This window comes from Oratosquilla oratoria, chromosome 32 (assembly GCF_046742065.1).
Source record: "Oratosquilla oratoria isolate Oo_2021 chromosome 32, ASM4674206v1, whole genome shotgun sequence".
Classification (NCBI taxonomy): Eukaryota; Metazoa; Arthropoda; class Malacostraca; order Stomatopoda; family Squillidae; genus Oratosquilla; species Oratosquilla oratoria.
Window position 1 is genome coordinate 42,053,393 of NC_134808.1, and position 20,000 is coordinate 42,073,392.

A 20,000-nucleotide genomic window follows, 5' to 3' on the forward strand; every position below is an offset into this window, starting at 1 on the left:
GTAAACGACCTCAGACTCTGAAGATAGCGGTCGCCAAGGGTAGGAAGTCCTACTGTGGTGAGAGCATGCAGATAGGTGGTGTGTTCTTTGCCAAGGATTGTGCGACAGACTCTTTTCTGCACTTTCTCCAGCTGTCGCTGTTGCGTGACTGTGAGTGAGGAGGCCCAGGAAGGTGACGCGTACATTAACTTGGGTAAAAAGAAGGAAGTGTAGATAGTCTTGAGATCTTCAGCCTGTGCTCCTTATGAACTCAGTCGACGCAGCATATACAGCTTGTATGAGGCTGCCCTGACGGTGTTGGCGGTATTTTCCTTCCAAGTCAACTTATTGTCGATGGTTATCCCCAGCAGCTTAGTTGACTGGACCACTTGTAGGGGATGGCCGTCAATTGTCTGCAGGGGAGGTGGAGAACGTCATTGGAGGTGTGGAAGCGCATTACCACAATTTTCTTGTGGTTGATGGAGACTCTTGTGCACTGTCCATGTGTTTAGCTTGTCCAGCGTGTCCTGCGGTGGGTTGTTGTTCAGATCAGTGTTGGAAACAGGGATCCCCACCGTGCAGTCATCAACATATTTCCACCTGTGCGGTGTGCCTCTCAGGACATCGTTGATGAGTATTAGGAAACACAGTGGGCCCATTCTTTTTACCTGTGGTACCCCACAGGATAGGTGCTGTACTGCAGAGACGTGTCCCTGATATCTGACAGCTTGACAACGGTCCGTCAGGAAGTCAGAAAGTCAAGCCACCAAGGAGGTAGGAAGGCCAAGGTGGATGGCTTTGGTGATGATAGTGGTGTAATCAACAAAGTCGAAGGCCTTCTTGAAGTCAATGAACGCCACTGCAAGTGAAGTCTTGCGCTGCTCGATATCTTTATAAAGTCAAGGAAGCTAATAAGGTAGTGGTGGAGGATGTTTTCACGTTACTAAACTGCTGGGGAACAATGAATTTGCTGATTTTGGGGTATGCCCATTCGAAGACAAAATCCTCACAAATAAGACTAGGAATGGGAGTGATAGTAATGGGTCTGAGATCACAAAAATGATTGGGGATTGGAAAATTTAGGGATGGGAGTAAGTAAGCCTGTCTCCCAATCCATGGGATATTTGCTCTGCTTAAGTGAGGCATTGATTATTGAACAGATCGAGATGGCAAGTTCGCGAGCAAATTCACGATAATGTTTGATGGATAAGTCTACGGGTGTAGAGGACCGCTTTGATATGATGCTGGCGAGTTGATTGGTAACCTAAGAACATGAACTTGGGGGGGGGGGGGGGAACAGGGAGGAGAGAAAGAGAAAGGTCAATCCCGAGCAGCGTTTTAACAGATGGATGCAAAGTGGTCATTAATTTGCTCAGCCGCACGGTCAGGTGAAAATTGTGATAGGAAGGGGATGTCAGATGCCTGCCTCATACCACACAAGCTAAACCTGTTAAACCACAGGCTGCTGTTCTGCTGTAAGTGTTTGATCTTATTGGGGTAGTACATATTCTTGGTTCTTTTGATTTCCCTCATGACTTTGTTCCGGAGTTGTCTAAAAAGGTTGATGTCTGTGTGTTTGCGTGTGTGCGTGTTTTGAAACATATACTATATTACTTATATACTCAAACAGGTGCATAATCAAGAACTAGACATTACAATTTCTGTATATCAACCATTTATTGGGAACTTGTATTTTTTATCATTTGTATATTTGTTTGTTTATCTTATTGTTTATTATTGCTAATTGATTTGCTTTTATTATTCTATCTTATTTTGGCTGACAATAGAAAATTTGAACTAGTTTTCTGATTGTAATATTTTTCACTTTTCCTCCTATTTATCACAAAATCTATTCATACATAAAAGTGACTGCATTGTCACATTTTCCAAACATTATACAATTCAATTCACCTCTTTAGCTAATCATTCACAGTGAATATAGCTTGCAAAGCGTACTCAAACTTAACCTTACGTTATGTTCTTCTTTCTCGCCCTCAGAGGAGATCCTGAACAGTCGTTCTGCCTTGTGGTTTTCTCCTGACGGTAGTATGTTGGCCTATGCCACCTTCAACGATACCTTGGTCACAGAGGTACCCATTCCAAAGTACTCCTCGAATGACAAGACGTCAAACGTAGTTGTCAAAAAATTAAGATATCCAAAGGTAAGATAATGTGATAACCGAGAGGGAGATATAGTCACCCCATGATACTCGTATATTTGTTAAGACATTAGGACAAGTTGGAAAAGAAAATTAGGAGACAAGGGTCTAGTTCCGATTTATACCTGACCGGTTTTTGCTTTAAGCTTCTTCAGAGGAAAATGATGAAGTTTAGAGCGAAGCTGGTCAGAATCAAACTAGGAAATAGACCCGTGTCTTCTACTTTTACCACTTTTTTCATTATTATTATTATTATTATTTTTATTATTATTATTATTATTATTATATATTATTATTATTATTATTATTATTATTATTATTATATATATATATATATATATATATATACATATATGTATATTATACATTTATATATTATATATATATATATATATATATATATATATACATATATATATATACATATATATATATGTGTGTGTATATATGTATATATGGTGTATATATATATATATATATATATATATATATATATATATATATATATATACATGTATTGTGTATACCTTGTACTGAGTTCAGAGTTGCAACATATTATTTCCTCTGCCCATGAATATCATTCTAGATGTCATACTTGCCTTGTGTCCCGTTTTTGCTTGCTACATGCTTTTCCCTCTTTAAGATTCCATATTTTGTTTGCCCGGACTTGATGTATGCATATACCAAAAATAATATTTAATTGCCTTTAATGATCTATCTAACATCAAATATTTCTTTCCGCGTGTTGACTTTTATTCATGTTAATTTAGAATATAAGATATTTTTGTGTCATTATGACGTTTGGAAATAAACTCTCCAACTGGGATTCGAACCCTCGCTTGAGCGCCTTGCTTTTTATAAGACGAAGGCCGTGGTAGCACGATGGTACGGCCTTCGTCTTATAAAAATCAAGCCGCTCAGGCGAGGGTTCGAATCCCAGTAGGTAAGTTTATTACCAAATGTAAGATATATTGATCTAATGTTATTCTTTTAACTCTTTGTTTGTTTGTTTGTTTTTTTACAGCCGGGGCAAGAGAACCCACGAGTGAGCGTGTGGGTAGTTGACCTGAGTGACCTCAGGTCGATTAACCGGAATGACCTCAAACCTCCCAACGGGGTCAAAGACCAGTTAGTGCCCTCCGCAGTGTGGTTTGTGTGGGAGGACTAACGACGTTCTATTCGTTTGTTGTCACACTTGGCGTCTAGTAGTGGACTTGCGATTGGTGGCACCAACTCCAACACAATTTTGTAGTCCATCAACCAACTCGGCAACCAACGTTGCCATCGTTGGTTTTGTGTTTCAAAACAAAGTCCATGCACAGATTATTATCATTTGTTTTCCCCCCCATGAAAGTTAACGTACTTGGAAAAAAACAAAAGTGTCATGGTACAGTAGTATATGAGTGATTGGTTCTTCATTCATCGATCACTTGCTCTACAGAAACATTTTTCTCGTTCGTGATTCATCACAAAAGCCCCCAAGATAAATAGTCTCATGAGAATTTTTTTTCTTTCTTTTTTGAGATCCGTTCATTCAACGAAGTATGACCAGAAGCTTTCGTGAGCCTCAAGCTCATAAATTTGGGAGTGGTAAACGAATTCAAGCAACAGACGAGGACGTTGTTCTTCCGTTGATGTTCCCCGTTCACTTCTCTCTCTCTCTCTCTCTCCCTGATCACATGATCCCCACTGCCCCCTCAACCAAGCAACAACCGTTTACTCGGAATCTTATAGATGTAACCGTTCTTCATTAATTTTTTTTCTTCTGCAGCCGTTGATCACATTCTGGATTCCCCCCCCCACTCCCCTCCTGCAGCATTTGTTGTTGTAAACCTTAAATGATGTCTTCTCTCCGTATGAGTGTCTATTGATGTTCACTTGTTGTAATAGAACTCTTAAGCTGCTTTACGCATCACGTCTACTATTTTTCACATTATCTCCGACAAAATACTCAGTCTACCGCAACCCATCACGTATAACCAATTCCTGCTTCCAGACTTGTTACTCACTTGTTGAATGTACTGCTACTTGTTCTTCACCTTGCGTGAATGCTTGTAGAAACTTTTTGAGAGACACGCTTATTCTTCGTGTGCTACGACCTCCAAGTAGAATGAAAGACTTGCGGTAACGCTAGATACGCTCGTTCGTTTTCTATACACGCGGGCTCACTGTTTACTAAAGGACCATTTAGAGGGCCAAACGGTTTGACAAACCCGGTTTGTCAGACAAGTGTTTGAAGTGATGTTTGACCGTGTGAATAGGGTATTTGGTTGTCAAACACGTTCGACAAACGTGTTTGACGACCAAATACCCTATTCACACGGTCAAACATCACTTCAAACACTTGTTTGACAAACCGGGTTTGTCAAGCCGTTTGGCCGTCTAAATGCCCCTATACCCTCCCTTCCACCAGCCCGCCAGTCCCTCTGTAGTTTGATGTCTGAGTTTCGTGTCACTGCTAACGAAGCACGTTTTGATGTGTCCGTATTGAAATCCGGTTCCGTACGAATATTTTTCTTTATCTATATGTGGTTCCTGTATACATTTAAAGAAGATCTATCAAAGTACAGTCATACAACTTTTTCGTGGGTATTGAACCACAGCTAGGCCTGGGAATTTTTCCTTATCTGACCATGTGCAGGTTGGGTTTCTTGCCACTCTCGAGTTACAATCTTGTAATGATCAAGAATTGAAGACTTAGATGGAACAGATTGGGATAGATCCCTGGCTAGATGTTTGGCAATACATATGTATATGTAGTATGGCCAAAGGTACATGTGCATTTTTGGGAACTGATTTACGAGATTTCATCTCTTTTTTTAGATCAACCAGTCGTGGTGACCTCCTTCTCTCTTGACCCAGCGTGAGACGTCAACAACGATTTGGGGCACACTCCCGTAGTCACGTGATCGACAACTTCCCCTCCCAACCACCCACTCCCCCCATCCCCTTCAAGGCTTGAGTAGCTCTGCACTTTTCGCAGTTTGCTGTCGCACCAAGAAAACACAGACACAACATTAGATTTTTTTTTTTTTTTGTCTAACTTGTCTAACTTATACAATGGATACTTTTCGTCTTCATGATAACTACTTGATTTGTCCTATTTGTGACGTGTTGGTGACACTAAGCCCTTGCTCTCTCTGCCGTGCTCGTTATTATAGACATTGTCTATTCTTAAACTAAAACTCTTGATTTTTACTTCCTTTGTCTTCGCTTCATACTCGAGTTTTGTCTTCCTACTTACATATGATGTTATTATTTTTTTTTTTGCTGTTGTTCTCTTACTCTGGTCTAAGAATTTTACGTTCTCTTTTATTTTTGTTGTTTTATTTATCTATCTATTACGATGGAAGGAAAATGAATAGCAAAGAAGAGTAATTACATAGAAAAAATGTTTAAGTTCTTGAAACTTGAGAGGAGTCTGTGGCAGTCAAAATGGCGTCTAGTACTGTACTTCATCTCCTTGTGGGCTTATCTTTGCCTTTCATTGTGAAAAAATACCTTTTGCTTTCATTGCAATTTGTTTTATTGAAGTCACATTATCCAAGTTTTCGTTTTTTTTTTTTTTTTTTTTTTTTTTTTTTTTTTTTTTTTTTTTTTTTTTTTTTTTTTTTTTTTTTTTTTTTTTACTATAGTATACTTTGATTATCTGTTTTTGAAAATTTACCTTTTTTGCCACTGTGGTATGCTTTATATATTTTGAGACGAACAGCTGACTTTTATCAGGCTGAGTGGCAAAACTACTTTTACATTGTTAAACTAAATGAATATTTTCGACGTTAGTCTAAATAAATCATATAAAGTTTGCCACTATTCACTTACATATTTATGTTATTATTATATCAACTATTGGTGTTATTGTTATTATTGTTGTTATTTTCCGTTTTAATTTATTTATCTATTCATTTAAGTATATATACTTTTTCATCCATTCCGTCTGTAATTTTTCAATTTTTGGTTAACCGAACAAAACCTTCTATTATCTACTATGTATGACTTCCTATCTTTGCATTTTCTTGTTCTAGTCTGTGTGCTTGTTCATTATCTCAATCATCTTCGTGTTTCTCATCTTTTTATCACTCGTTTTCATTCGACTTATGAAGTTTCTTCACTGTGATTAATCTCAATTTCAACATTTCCCTATGCTAACACCCTTTCAGACTGAAAAATCTCAAGTTCAGATTTAACATTGTATATCACTAACCCTTTGCTTTTTAAGTATATGATAATACTGTTTGAACGAGTAAATGTGTGTCTTATTAGCTCATTTTTTATAAAATGAAAATAATAAATCCAGTGACATATAAATCCTAACCTTACATTACTGGGTCTAGCTTGATATATAGTGATTAGGGCATCTAATTACATAGAAGCGCTGGGAAACTCCAATCCAAAACAAACAACTACCATGCAATTATATAAATGTAGTGCATGCCTCAAGTCTCGGCCTGTTAAAAAAGATATACTTACAAAAGCCTAGGTGCCTCTTATAGAGGTGATTGGCTATGTTGATGCAGGCACCTTCAACAATACACATTTACGGGAGAAATACAAATAGAGTTGCTATCACAAATATGGGGTTAGTTCTGGTTAGTAATGAAGACAGAGTAAAACGGTGTTAGAATCCATCAGCTTCCCTTAGAAATTTAAACATATAGGTAAAAAGTTACGAACAAGATCGAATTTAAAGGGTTTTTGACTTCAGCTTCTTAACCTTTGTTCACCATGTTTTGATGCTACGTCTGTGACATGCGGAAACGCCCGGGACTATACCTCTAGGGCCACAGTTAGGCTAGAGTTTTATTTTTTTTATAAATAAAGGTTTTTCGCAGGTTATTAGGATTTACTAATACTAATCATGATGAGATTATAAACTTCGTCGACACTGCTCAGTGGAATAATTATTGCACATGGTAGACATACATTCAGTGGTTCAGCATACATTTCGATCCCTTTGCTTATGCACGAATACTCACTCAATTTAACAAACATAAACACACACAAACACACACACACATACATATACATACATACACAACACAAACACACACACACACACACACACACATATATATATATATATATATATATATATATATATATATATATATATATACTGTATATATATATATATATATGCATATACAGTGCACATATACAAATACACTCAACAGAGTAAACTACTAGGATGTGTAACCTGCGTCTGGACAGACAACATCTACAGTAGGTCTTCTTGAATCCAATACTTATATCGAGGCGTGTAACTAAGACTAAGTTTGTTCACATCTAGAATTCTTCCTAAAATCGTCATCTCAGTATTATCAGTTCCTTCTTCAACTCTTCAATCAATCAACATCTCCCCTCCCCCATCTAGTTTCCTCACATAATCAACATAGAGTTTATTTATATAATACCGTTGCTTGCCAAAGAATAGTTGTAGTTCAGAATGATATCTGCTTCGTAAGTGGGAACTATAGAGAGGATCATTATACTATCTTTGCTTTAAAGTATTTGATACTAAAGCGTATTTAGGTTCTGTCTATTAAGATCACATACTACAACGTGATTGATTGATAATTGATCATATTGCTACCGTTAGCTTGTATACAAAACTATTACTAAGAACTCTAAAAAGTACCTAAAAATACTAAGGTTCATAACACTAAACGATTTTTTTAAACAAACGATATCAAGGCTTTCGTTGGTATTCTGAATAACTATTTCACACAAAATTACAATTTTATTTATTTTAAACGATAAAAAATATATACAGAACAATAATTGTAGAAAATATTACAATAAAATCTTAATTTAGATCAAATTACTTACATTAATGAAAGACGATTATTAATAATAATATACATGTAATAGGTATTTCTATTATAAACCGATCACCTAGCATTAATTCTTTCAGACAGAAAATAAGTTCCAGTTGGTCCATATATATATATATATATATATATATATATATATATATATATATATATATATATATATATATATATATATATATATATATTTTTTTTTTTTTTTTTTTTTTTTTCTGGACTTTATCAAACCACTATACAGACTTTATTTTGGATAGCGCTGGGATAATGTCATTCATCTGAAAAAAATCTGAAGTTATTTCATAACGTATAGGTAGCATCTGAAACTACATAACATATAACTTAAGACAATTAATCCCGTGACCATTCATTAATGAAATGACATGGTCCAACGCTCACCGGAATAAGACATTTAAAGTTTACTCTGATCAATAATGTGAACGAAACAATACATAACAACTAACTTTAACCAATAATCGTGGCCTTCATCACACTGTTTCATATTTGTTAGAGAAATTCATTAGTTTGTGTCTGCCTGCACGATACGTTCGTCGCCATTGTTTAGAATGTTCTGCTGTAGTTGCCCTCTTTTGTATTCCATCTAGGAGATGATGTCTTATCGCATCCGTGTATGCTAGTAATATGATTTGAAAACTCAAAGACCATATACAATTCAGTATATATGTATAATACACACGTAGATACACATACACATACATGAACGCATGCACGCACGCACGCGCGCACACACACACGCATTCACGCGCACATACACACACACACACACACACACACACACACACGTGTGTGCACACATACACACAACTCGTGGCGCTCTTGGTAGAGTTCCCGGCTGCCACTACGGCGGTCCGGGTTCGAATCCCGCCCAGGGCTGAAATAATTTCAGTATCGCTGCGCTGCGGGGTGTTACTTCAACTCTCGTGGACGGGGAGCTGGGTGTATGTGTGCGTGTAAGGTCACAGTATTACCCATAGATCGGGCATATATGAGCTCTGAGCTCTCTTCCGGTAGGGAAATAGCTGTCGATCACGAGTCGAACACGTGATCCAAGACCAAGGTGAATCACACACACACAGACGCACACACACACACACACGCACACACACACACGCACACACACACACACACACACACACACACACATACACCACATACACACACACACACACACACACACACACACACACACGCACACGCACACGTACGCACACACACACAGACACACACACGCACACGCACACGTACGCACACATACACACACACAGAAACACATACACACACACACACACACACACACGTAGGTACGCACGCAAGCACGCGCGTACACACACACACACACACACACACACACACACACACACACACACATCTATACAGTATATATATAAATAGATCCCTTTTCTTTAGAAGTAGCAGTAGTAGTAGACATATTAGATATTTCATAGAAAGCATTTTCCTTTCGGCTGGTTTTTGTGTGTAGAGCAGATTTTGTGCTAAGCATGGAAACTGCCTCGTGCGCCCTCTATTTGCGCGTTCCTGGCATCTGAAAACCCAAACAATTAAAGAAAGTCCCTTGTTCGTCAGGGGAGAACCCTTTAATGTACACAAAACCCGTTCCATAATGTCAGAAGATCATAAGAACTTCAGTTACCTTTTCCCATTACCGTAGCCACTTTGGTTGCTTTTGTTTCTAAGTATTACAGTATTCGGCGTCTTTTCTTTGGAGCTGCAGGAAGTGTTTGTCTTTGGGTCGTAGATTTACGATCTCGTAAAGTTGTTTGTATCGTAAATGTACGATGTAAACAAACACGCCGGGGATAGCTTCTCAGGAAGACACTGTCTAGTGTAGTATTTATGAATAAAGCAAATTCTATATACCAATCCTCCCTCACTAATTCAAAACACGGAGGATCCCATTGTTAATTGCACCTTTTATAAAGAGAGTGAACAGAAAATGCTCAGATATATGTTAAAAATACAAATGGCCTCCATTGACTTATATAAGACATTTGAGATCTCCCTCAGACACCTCATCCCATCTCGTATAGCCTTGCACTCTCACTTCCCTTCATTTTTTTTTTCCTATAAGCGTCACAATAGTTTCATTTTTATTCTTCTTAAGTATATTTATTCTTCAAATTGGACGCAAGTTAATTTCGATTTTATTAAAAAAGAATTAAGTTTCTCTCTTGAATGGGTAACAGAATATGTGAACATTTTTAATGAAAATTAGATTCGTGCTTTCTTCTCTTATCATTTCGTAAAGAATCTAAAGTTGGGGCTTTGTTATTCTTAGTCAGAGATTCATTTCCTCTCAACAAATAATCGAAAGACCATGATCAGCCCTATCTCTGTAGGTGCAACCACGAGGGGTAGTCATTCGGTCTCCGGACTGTGCTCAAGACCTCTTTTTATTGTCGATTTTATATATATATATATATATATATATATATATATATATACAGTATATAAATTTATATATATATATATATATAAATATAATATGATATACGTATATGATGAATTGCTGTCAACCGGTCTTGAAAAAAAAATGTATTCTTTCATTCTGCCCATTGATAAATCTATCTAAAAGAACACCAGCATTAAATTTAATTGTTATAAGATCTTACTTATTAGACATCCAGAGAGAATAAGAAAAAAAAAAATCCGTATAGTAGGAGGAAGGGAAGTAGACGAGCGTGGAAGGACAAGAGAAGTGAGAGGATTAGGGTAGAGAAGGAGGCTTTAGTCGAAGCATCTTGGACTAACTCTTCGCTTTCCAGGGACCACTACTTCACCGCCGTGACTTGGGTGACCTTGAGCACCATCAGCGTTGTCTGGATGAACAGAGCACAGAACACTTCCATTATAACCACGTGCTCGCCGACGCTCTATTTCTGTGAACCGGTAAGTAGGTAATAGTCATAAGATGGTGCTATTATAGTGTGAGGTCTACCGCCCTAACCTGACCTAACCTAACCTAACCTAACCTACCCAGGAGCTTGAGGTCTACCGCGTGGCCCTCGTTCCTCAAGAACGCTCCCCCTCACCTGTCCATTAAACATGTGACCTGCCCAAATACATAAAAAACGTGACCTGTCCACGTGACCTGACCTAACCTAACCTAGCCTATTTGTGTAATTCTTAGAAGATGTACGAAATGTGACCCGCCCAAATACATAAAAAACGTGACCTGTCCACGTGGCCTGACCTAACCTAACCTAACATATTTGTCATTCTTAGAAGATGTACGAAGTGTGACCTGTCCACGTGACCTAACCTAACCTAACCTAACCTATTCGTGTCATTCTTAGAAGATGTACAAAGTGTGTATCGCTAGATGAAATATATGGAAATATGGATAACATATTTACTTTTACATTTCTTCCTTTAATATGAATGTAATTAGAAATCCAATTATCTAAGTCATTCCTAGAATATGTACAAAATATGTGTTTATCACTAAAATAAATGTACGGAAATAGTAGATCTCACGCTATAGTCCTAACGGGAGGTAGATCTCACGCTATAATGTGGTTGACCTCACGCTTTAGTAGCATCTATAACTACAAAGTAATGTCGTAACACATTCGTAAAATTCAACAAGAACCCACTGTGTTGGATAAGAAAGAAATGAAATAGATGATATCCATATATTTCGATCACGGACTGTGATCCTCTTCAGTGGAATACCTATTCCGCTGAAGAGGATCACAGTACGTGATCGAAATACATGGATATCATCTATTTCATTTCTTATCCAACACAGTGGGTTCTTGTTGAATAGCACACCATAAGTTCTATTTTCTATGTTTGTGCACTGGTGGCGTCATCGGAAGCGTGCTGGTCTTACAATCGCTTAGTTGTAGGTTCGAGTCCTGCACACGTCTCTCCGATTCCCAGGAGTGACTGTTACCTGCCCCAAGGGTCCAAGCACATAGGGCAAAAGGTGACAGTTTCGGGTGCAGATACTTAGCGTCTCCCGGCGTAGGCTCCTTACCTTCTTTCTCCTCCTAAAAGAAGAATCGAATCATGGCATGCACAAAGCCTCCATCCATCGCCATATCATTTATTTTCATTAAAGATAAAGAAAATAATTTTTACATACTAAACAATGCACAAATTTTACAAGGCACACGTGAATCACAAATATGCAGAATCCACTGGGAAGAGGAAAAACACACACGAAAGCGCTCGGACTCCTTGTGTTTTTCCTCTTCCTAATAGATTCTGCATACTAAACAATGTTACACTGAGTCTATAATTCCCGGATTTTGTTCACAAAGCGACCAGAATGTTAATTACCAAAGTGGTATTCATATCCTTAAAAAAAGAAAAAAAAAAAAAAAACTATCACATTTTAGTTCAATTAGATAATTTTCAAGGGCTCAGATTTTTCTAATTTCTATTCCCATATTGCACTGCGTATCTAAAAAAAATGTAGACTAGATTATTTATATTTATTCTCTATCAAACTAGTTTTGGAGTGGCCACATGACACGGACCCATGAAAGAAGACAACGGCGCGAGATTACCCACAAATATAGAAGCGCTGATAAGGTAGTCCACAACAACAACAACAGCAACATTAACAACAACAACAACACTAACAATATCAACATTAACAATAGCACTAACAACAACAACAACAACAACACTAACAACAACAACACTGACAACAAGAAACAACAAACAACAACACAAAAAACAAGAAACAACAAACAACAACAATAACGTCAAACAATAACACTAACAGCAACAACAACACTAACAACAACAACAATGAACAACACTAACAACAACAACGAGCAACAACACTAACAACAACAACGAACAACACTAACAAAAACAACGAGCAACAACACAAAGAAGAAGAAGAAGAAACAACAAACAACAACACTAACAACAACAACGAACAACACTAACAACAACAACGAGCAACAACACCAAGAAGAAGAAGAAACAACAAATAACAACACTAACAACAACAGCACTTCTAAGCTACCAGAAGAGGCTGGATGACCAGATTGTGAACAGCTGCCCAGGATGTAACACTTCACCCCATACCATACAACACATAATGGAAGACTGCATTATACACAATCATGCACGCAAACAACACAACATACAATCTATAAAGGATTTGTGTGAAAACCCAGTTTCGGCTGTGGCATTCCTTGGGGAGACGGGACTGCTGGGACAGACAGTCTAGGGAACGACAACAACAACAAAACCAAACAAACAAACAACAAAAACAAACACAACAACAACAACACCCTTGACCTCACTTTTATTCCCTCCAGACCCACACGGAGCACTCGAACCACGGCTGGGTCGACATTTACGACGCTCCGGTCTTCTCGGAGGACGGCAATAGGTTCCTGGTCCGCCTCCCGGTGCGCGACGGCGAGGCCGGGGAGTTTAAGCACGTCAACGAGTACAACATCCGCATGCGACAGGTTACGCCTTTCACTCACGGCAAGATGGAAGTAACGCAGATCTTAGGCTGGGACCAAAGGAACAATTACATGTATGTAAATACATATATGTGTGTATATGTATACATATATATATATATATATATATATATATATATATATTATCATCCACAATACACTTTAATTCTAAACCATCAACCTCGAGAGACTCGTGGAGGCCAGCATGCAGAAATTGTCACGTACTAGCCCTGGTTCGAATCCTTGGCCGTACCACGTTTCAATTTCTGCATGCTGGCCTCCGTGAGTCTCTCGATTTTGATGGTTTAGAATTAAAGTGTATTGTGGTTGGTAACAATGTATATCTAATCACTGGGACCCATTCAGTGATGTATATATATATATATATATATATATATATATATATATATATATATATATATATATATATATATATTTGTGTGTGTGTGTGTGTAAATGAAAAAATAATAATAAAGAATTAAAATGACAATACAAAACCAAAGGAAGCATATTTTTTAATCATGATTCTCTCACTGTTGTAATTACCTTGACGATTACGTCTGACTGTAATATCTTATAACACCTAAATAATTTGCCTTATCCTTCTCCATTAGTTATTACATGGGCACGGGAGAAGACAAGCCAAGCGAACGTCACTTATATCGCGTCCCTGACATTCCGACACCAATGCTTCGTCTACCAGAGTGTCTGTCATGCCTAGAAGGTGATAACACCACAGACACGTGTCTGTACAACAAGGCACATCTCTCTCCAGACTTTGCTTACTACGTGCTGGAATGTCTGGGTCCAGACGTTCCTCGGACTTATCTCTTCTCAACCTGGAATAATCAAGTAAGTCTAGAAGAAGATGGGAGGTGGTTGTATGTACATGGATGTGTGTGTTGCTCATTTGTGTTATTCAATGTGGCTTTTAGTTGGGAAAAGTGTGTGTTTATTTGTGTGTAATTATATTCTATGGGTCTTGTTAGACTGAGGTATTTACTTTTGGTAGCAGATGCCATTTTATTGGTAGCCTGTGTGTGCGTGTGTGTGTGCGTGTGTTTATTTGTATGTGTGTGTGTGTATGTGGGCATGTGTGTGTGTGTGTGTGTGTATGTGTGCGTGTGTGTATATATGTGTGTGTGTGTGTGTGTGTGTGTGTGTGTGTGTATGTGTATTTATCTACTTGTATCTTACGGGAAGGGGAGCTACGCTCGTAGCGTCCCGCCTTTGTATCTCGTGTATAGTCTATGCACATATTATCGTTTCGTCCAGTTTGTTCCAAGTGTCCACCACTCTGTGTGGAAAACTGTTTTTCTTCAGATCTCCTCTATAACAATCCTTTTTGAGTGTCTTTCCGTGTCCTGTGTGTGTGTGTGTGTGTGTGTGTGTGTGCGTGCCCATGCGCTTGAATATGTATATGTGTAAACACTGACATGAATCCTTTCGTCGTTCAGTCACCAAATATATTGAAAGTTAGCCCATGCGCTTGAGTATGTACATGTGTAAGCACTGACATGAATGCTTTCGTCCTTTAGTCACCAAATATTTTGAAAGTTAGCCCATGCGCTTGAATATGTATATGTGTAAACACTGACATGAATCCTTTCGTCGTTCAGTCACCAAATATATTGAAAGTTAGTAACAACCCAACTCACCCTGAGTACCTCGTCTCTTCTTGTCACCCTCAGATGATCTATTCCTTGAACGACTACGACCTCTTGAGGAGCCGAGTGGCGGAGATGGCAATGCCTCAAGTTCAGACCTTCTTGGTCGAACTGGAGGGCGAGAGTCCCTACATCGCCCACGTGCAGCTTCTCTTGCCACCAGGTCTTCGGCAAGATGAGTTTACAACATATCCGATGGTTGTGTCGACGTAAGTAAACACGCGGTTCTTCTTTTCCTTCATTTAGTACGTCTGGGTTTGGTAATGTCTTATCTAGAGAATTAGGAAGTAGTCAGGAATGGTCTAGGTTTACATTTTCCCTTTATTTTTATTTTCATTTTTTATTTGGGGGGGGGGGCTAAGAGCTTAAAAGAAATAGTTCCATTTCCATTGTATTGCATCTACACTATTGTTTTTTATGTAAGATAATGAAAGTCTAAATGAAAAAAATATATATACGTTTAATGTCGCATATTCCCCCTATCATGAGGCTAGGACGGTGCCTATTATAGAGGACTTTGTATCGTGGAATTTAAAGAACCATGACCTTGGTCCAACTCGCTGGCGTCAAGGTGCGATCTGCCGTCACCTCGACCACCCCCGCAAATAGCGACGCTCTAACCTGCTCGGCCAGGTGGAACATAAGTCTTTATGCAAGAAGGACAAAATAAACATTTAGGAGCACCGCGAATAATTTGGTTTATAAATTACAATTCTAACTTTCCAGAATACTACTACTAACATTTATAGATATTTACGTATAGATATGTGGGACATAATAGCATTAATAGTGTTATATTTCCATAATGCAAGCTCCAACGGGGTGACAATATTAATAAGGAAAATTACTTATGGTACATGAATTCTACCTAATACGAATTCTTCAAGGCATGACCTTGCTACATACTCATCCGCAACATTCTCCGCCTTGTGCGAATTGAATTTTGTCTTTATTCTTTGCAATAAATTACAACATTTGGTCCTCTTGTTCCAGGTATGCCGCTCCTGGAACACAAGCTGTGACCAACAAATTAACTATCAACTGGGGAACGTATCTTGCTTCTCACAAGGACATTATCTATGCTGTAATCGATGGACGCGGTTCTGGGTATCAAGGAGACAAAATTAAGCATGAGGTTCGTATAGTTAAATTGTTCCTTTATTATGAAAACCTTATCAGACTTACATAATTTAATTTAAAGCATTATATCTCTATGAGTAATTAATTACCTTTGTTCACACTTTTCTTAGATCTACCACAACCTCGGAGGAAAGGAGGTAGACGACCAATTAGCGGTGGCCCGATATTTGCGAGACAATCTTCACTTCATCGATGCTCGTCGGATTGCTATCTGGGGATGGAGTTATGGAGGATACGTCACTACGATGTCTTTGGCAAAAGACGCAGAGAAGGTCTTCCATTGTGGAATCGCTGTGGCCCCTGTCACGCGCTGGGAGCATTATGGTCAGTGTTGATAACTGAATAAGTTCCTTTTCGTCCAAAAAAGTGGTTCTGTTTTCATTCTGTTTCCTTGTTTCCTTGTTTCATGTATATATTTGCGAAGAGATAATTGACTCAAATTCACTCTTCATCACATTTCCCAGGTATTCGTCCTACCTTATTTGTTTCATCTCATTCGTTTCTTTGTATGTTGGCCATACACGGAGACATCACAAATCCCTTTTCCAGTTGTATCCCCAATCTGAGATCTTTCGTGCCTTTCCATCCCCGTTCTTATGTTTTACCGTTCTCAAACAACCTTTCTCTCATTTCATAAGTCAGAAGAACACTTCACTCTACTTCATTGTCTAATATATTATTTTTTTTTACAAAATTATAAACAACATATGTACATCATTTCATTTCCCCATACATTTTTCATCTCTCAGATTGTTCTTTACAGTTTCCATCTCAAGTGTTTTTTTGTCAAATATTTAAAATATTTTTTTCAATTTTCTCTTTCCAAACCTACATTTATTCTACTATACCATTTCCTCTCCTTTTCTCCATATGTTAAGCCACCTGTTCCAAATAACTTCAATATTTTTGACAAACAGTCTTTCATGCAAGCTCTCCGTCTTCCTAATTCAGCATTTCCCAACCTTTTCCGACCATAGCACCCCCTGTTGTCATGTCTAAGCAGTCCAGCACCCCTATCTTGTTATTACAAGGATAAAAGAAAGTGAAGTGTACTGCTTGATGACTTATTTTCTTGATTCCTTAGAACTGAAACAAATTGAAAATATTGTTTGTAGAAGAAATAAGAACATCCTAGAAAAATGAAATGGCACGGGAAAAAGTAAAAAATGCACAATTGGGTAATTAATGATACATATATCAATGTGATTTTTGTCTGCATCACTTCCCAGCACCCCCTATAATTGATTTCAGCACCCCAGGATGGGAAACGCTGTCCGAATTCCCTGTCTCCTAAGCCATCCTTGTTACTTCCAAGTCTACCGGTTCAACTTTCTAATTCAGTTTATCCGTAATTGCTTGGCATTCATACTATTTCAACTCCCACCTCTTTGTCAATGTTCTTACCTCAGTTTATAAATCATCATAATAATTACTTTGATTTCTCTTGTCTTACTAACTTTAACCCAGAACCTTTATGTTCTGTCTTCATCCACAGACTCAGTATACACGGAACGCTACATGGGGTCTCCGCAAATTCTTCCTGGTAGTAATTACAAGGGCTACGAGGCTGCAGATGTGACAAAGCTGGCGGGGAACTTGAAGGATAAGTGGTTCCTTCTTATCCACGGTACTGCAGATGACAACGTCCATTACCACCATTCAATGATGTTGGCACGGGCTCTCGCCGATGAAGGCGTGCTCTTCCGTCAAATGGTAGGTTTAAGCGTATGTTTTTGTTTATAAGTGTGTAACAAACACACACAAACGCACACTTACATGGACACACTATATATATATATATATATATATATATATATATATAATGGCTTAACTGATTTATTGATTGATTGATTATATGAATATATATGTAGAGGCATGGGGAGTGAACTTGAGGGGCCGACCGAGGATGAGATGGATAGGTGGGATGAATGGGGCGTTGAGGAAGAGGGGAATGTGTGTCGAACAAGGAAGGGAGAAGGCAGGAGATAGGGATGAAGTGGGGAGGTTTTTGTGTATAGATCAGAGGTGGGGAACCTGCGGTCTTAAGGCCGCATGCGGCCTTCCGGGCCATCAAGTGCGGCCTTCTGCGGCCTTTGATATACATATTATTTAAAAAATTATATTATCTATTATTTAAAAAGTATATTATTTATTATAAAAAGGGATAAGATAATTGAAAAAAAAATTGTTCAGTGCGGCATCTATGTGGGACAATGAATTGTAAGGTGGCCTTCATGTACAAAAAGGTTCCCCACCCTTGGTATAGATGATACTTTTATGCAAGGAGGGGGGATGGTGGGGTAGGGGGTGCGTATGTTTGAATGATATTTTGACGCAGCCCGAAGGGATTTCTCCCTGTCTCCTCTTTTTCTGCATGAGGGGACGGAGAGGAGGAGGAAGCCGATTAAGTGAAGCGGCCTTGCTGTGGATGTACTGTGACTTGTTACATTGCTTCTGACCCAGGGCAGTGGGCGAGATACAGGGATGACCCGTCATCCATGAGGAGCTAAGATGAGAGGGAGGGAGGGGTGGTGGAGGGGAGTGGAATGGGTGGGAGTAGGTTTCGTGCCTTTGGCTTGGCTATATCCCTTATAAGGGTGGAAAAAGCTCGTGATAGAACAGAAAAAGAAGTTGATACTCATACTTGTTTATATCAAAACGACATTTAAGGTTGTTTCTTCCTTATTTTATGTGTGCTATTGGCGTGTTTGGAAACACGCGGATCTCGTATTCGCTTAATTGTGTGTTCGAGTCTCGCCCTTTTCTCCGATTCGGGTCATGATTCTTACCTGCCCGAATTCTCAAATTACATAGAACAAATGTGACGGTTTCGGGCCACTGCTAAGCGTCTCCAGCCGTAAGCTCCTCACTTCTACCTCACTTCTCTCCCCCACAGAGTTATTCTGACGAAAATCATGGATTACAAGGAGTGAGAAAGCATCTATATACTACTATGAACAACTTCTTAGCTGATTGTTTCCGGCCGACCATAGAAGAACTGTACGACCATATCAAGAAGAAGAAAAAGGACATAGACGAGATTGGTTATTTGTAAGGCAACTACAGGATGAAGATTATAAGACGAAATAACTGTCAACATGGCTCGGTATAAAGAATAAAGAATTAAGCAATTTATCAAGAAGAGGAGGGATATCTTAGCAAAGTGATGGAGAGATCAGATATCGCGAGATTATTTTTACTTTTCTGATAATTCTCATTCAACCGGACGAACAGAAATATGGAAACCGTAAAATATGGTTTTATTTTGAAAATATGTAAGGCCAATTTCAAGTTCATTGTTATGATTTTATAGTAGAAATATCTGCTTCTTGTATTCATTGAAATACAATTATTTTTTGATATATAACACAAATTCAAACCAAATGAAATGGTCTCCATTATATATTTCAGTTCTTTTGAAAAACGGAAATATAACTATGTATGCATTCAAATAAGAATATAACAAGCATATTAACGCACACAGGCACATACACACACATACACACACACAAACACACACACACACACACACACACACACACACACACACACACACACACACACACACACACACACACACACACACACACTCAATCACTCACATATACATATATATGTATTTAGTTTTATATATGTGCCTTGCATATTTTCATGTACCTCTATATGTACGTGTGTTCGTGTCTGTGTCATTGCATGTCTGAAATTGAAATTATGAAATATTGGATATATGATAAATCTTATGTGTAATAT

General features: G+C 38.3%; 1 protein-coding gene across 2 annotated transcripts in view; it reads left to right on the forward strand.

Moving 5' to 3' along the window:
- Dpp10 (Dipeptidyl peptidase 10) overlaps window positions 1–19,837 on the forward strand; it is a 536,755-nt gene extending 516,918 nt beyond the window's left edge. Inside the window, exons 7-16 of one of the 2 annotated variants that reach the window (XM_076172201.1) lie at window positions 1,978–2,141; window positions 3,163–3,287; window positions 10,771–10,894; window positions 13,291–13,517; window positions 14,058–14,295; window positions 15,135–15,319; window positions 16,104–16,245; window positions 16,361–16,574; window positions 17,746–17,963; window positions 19,147–19,837. In XM_076172201.1, the coding sequence (XP_076028316.1) occupies window positions 1,978–2,141; window positions 3,163–3,287; window positions 10,771–10,894; window positions 13,291–13,517; window positions 14,058–14,295; window positions 15,135–15,319; window positions 16,104–16,245; window positions 16,361–16,574; window positions 17,746–17,963; window positions 19,147–19,305 (1,796 nt within the window). In that variant the 3' untranslated portion in view covers window positions 19,306–19,837. The remainder of the gene's footprint in view (window positions 1–1,977; window positions 2,142–3,162; window positions 3,288–10,770; window positions 10,895–13,290; window positions 13,518–14,057; window positions 14,296–15,134; window positions 15,320–16,103; window positions 16,246–16,360; window positions 16,575–17,745; window positions 17,964–19,146) is intronic. The other variant, XM_076172202.1, reaches the window with a different exon arrangement.
- Window positions 19,838–20,000: the final 163 nt, after the last annotated feature.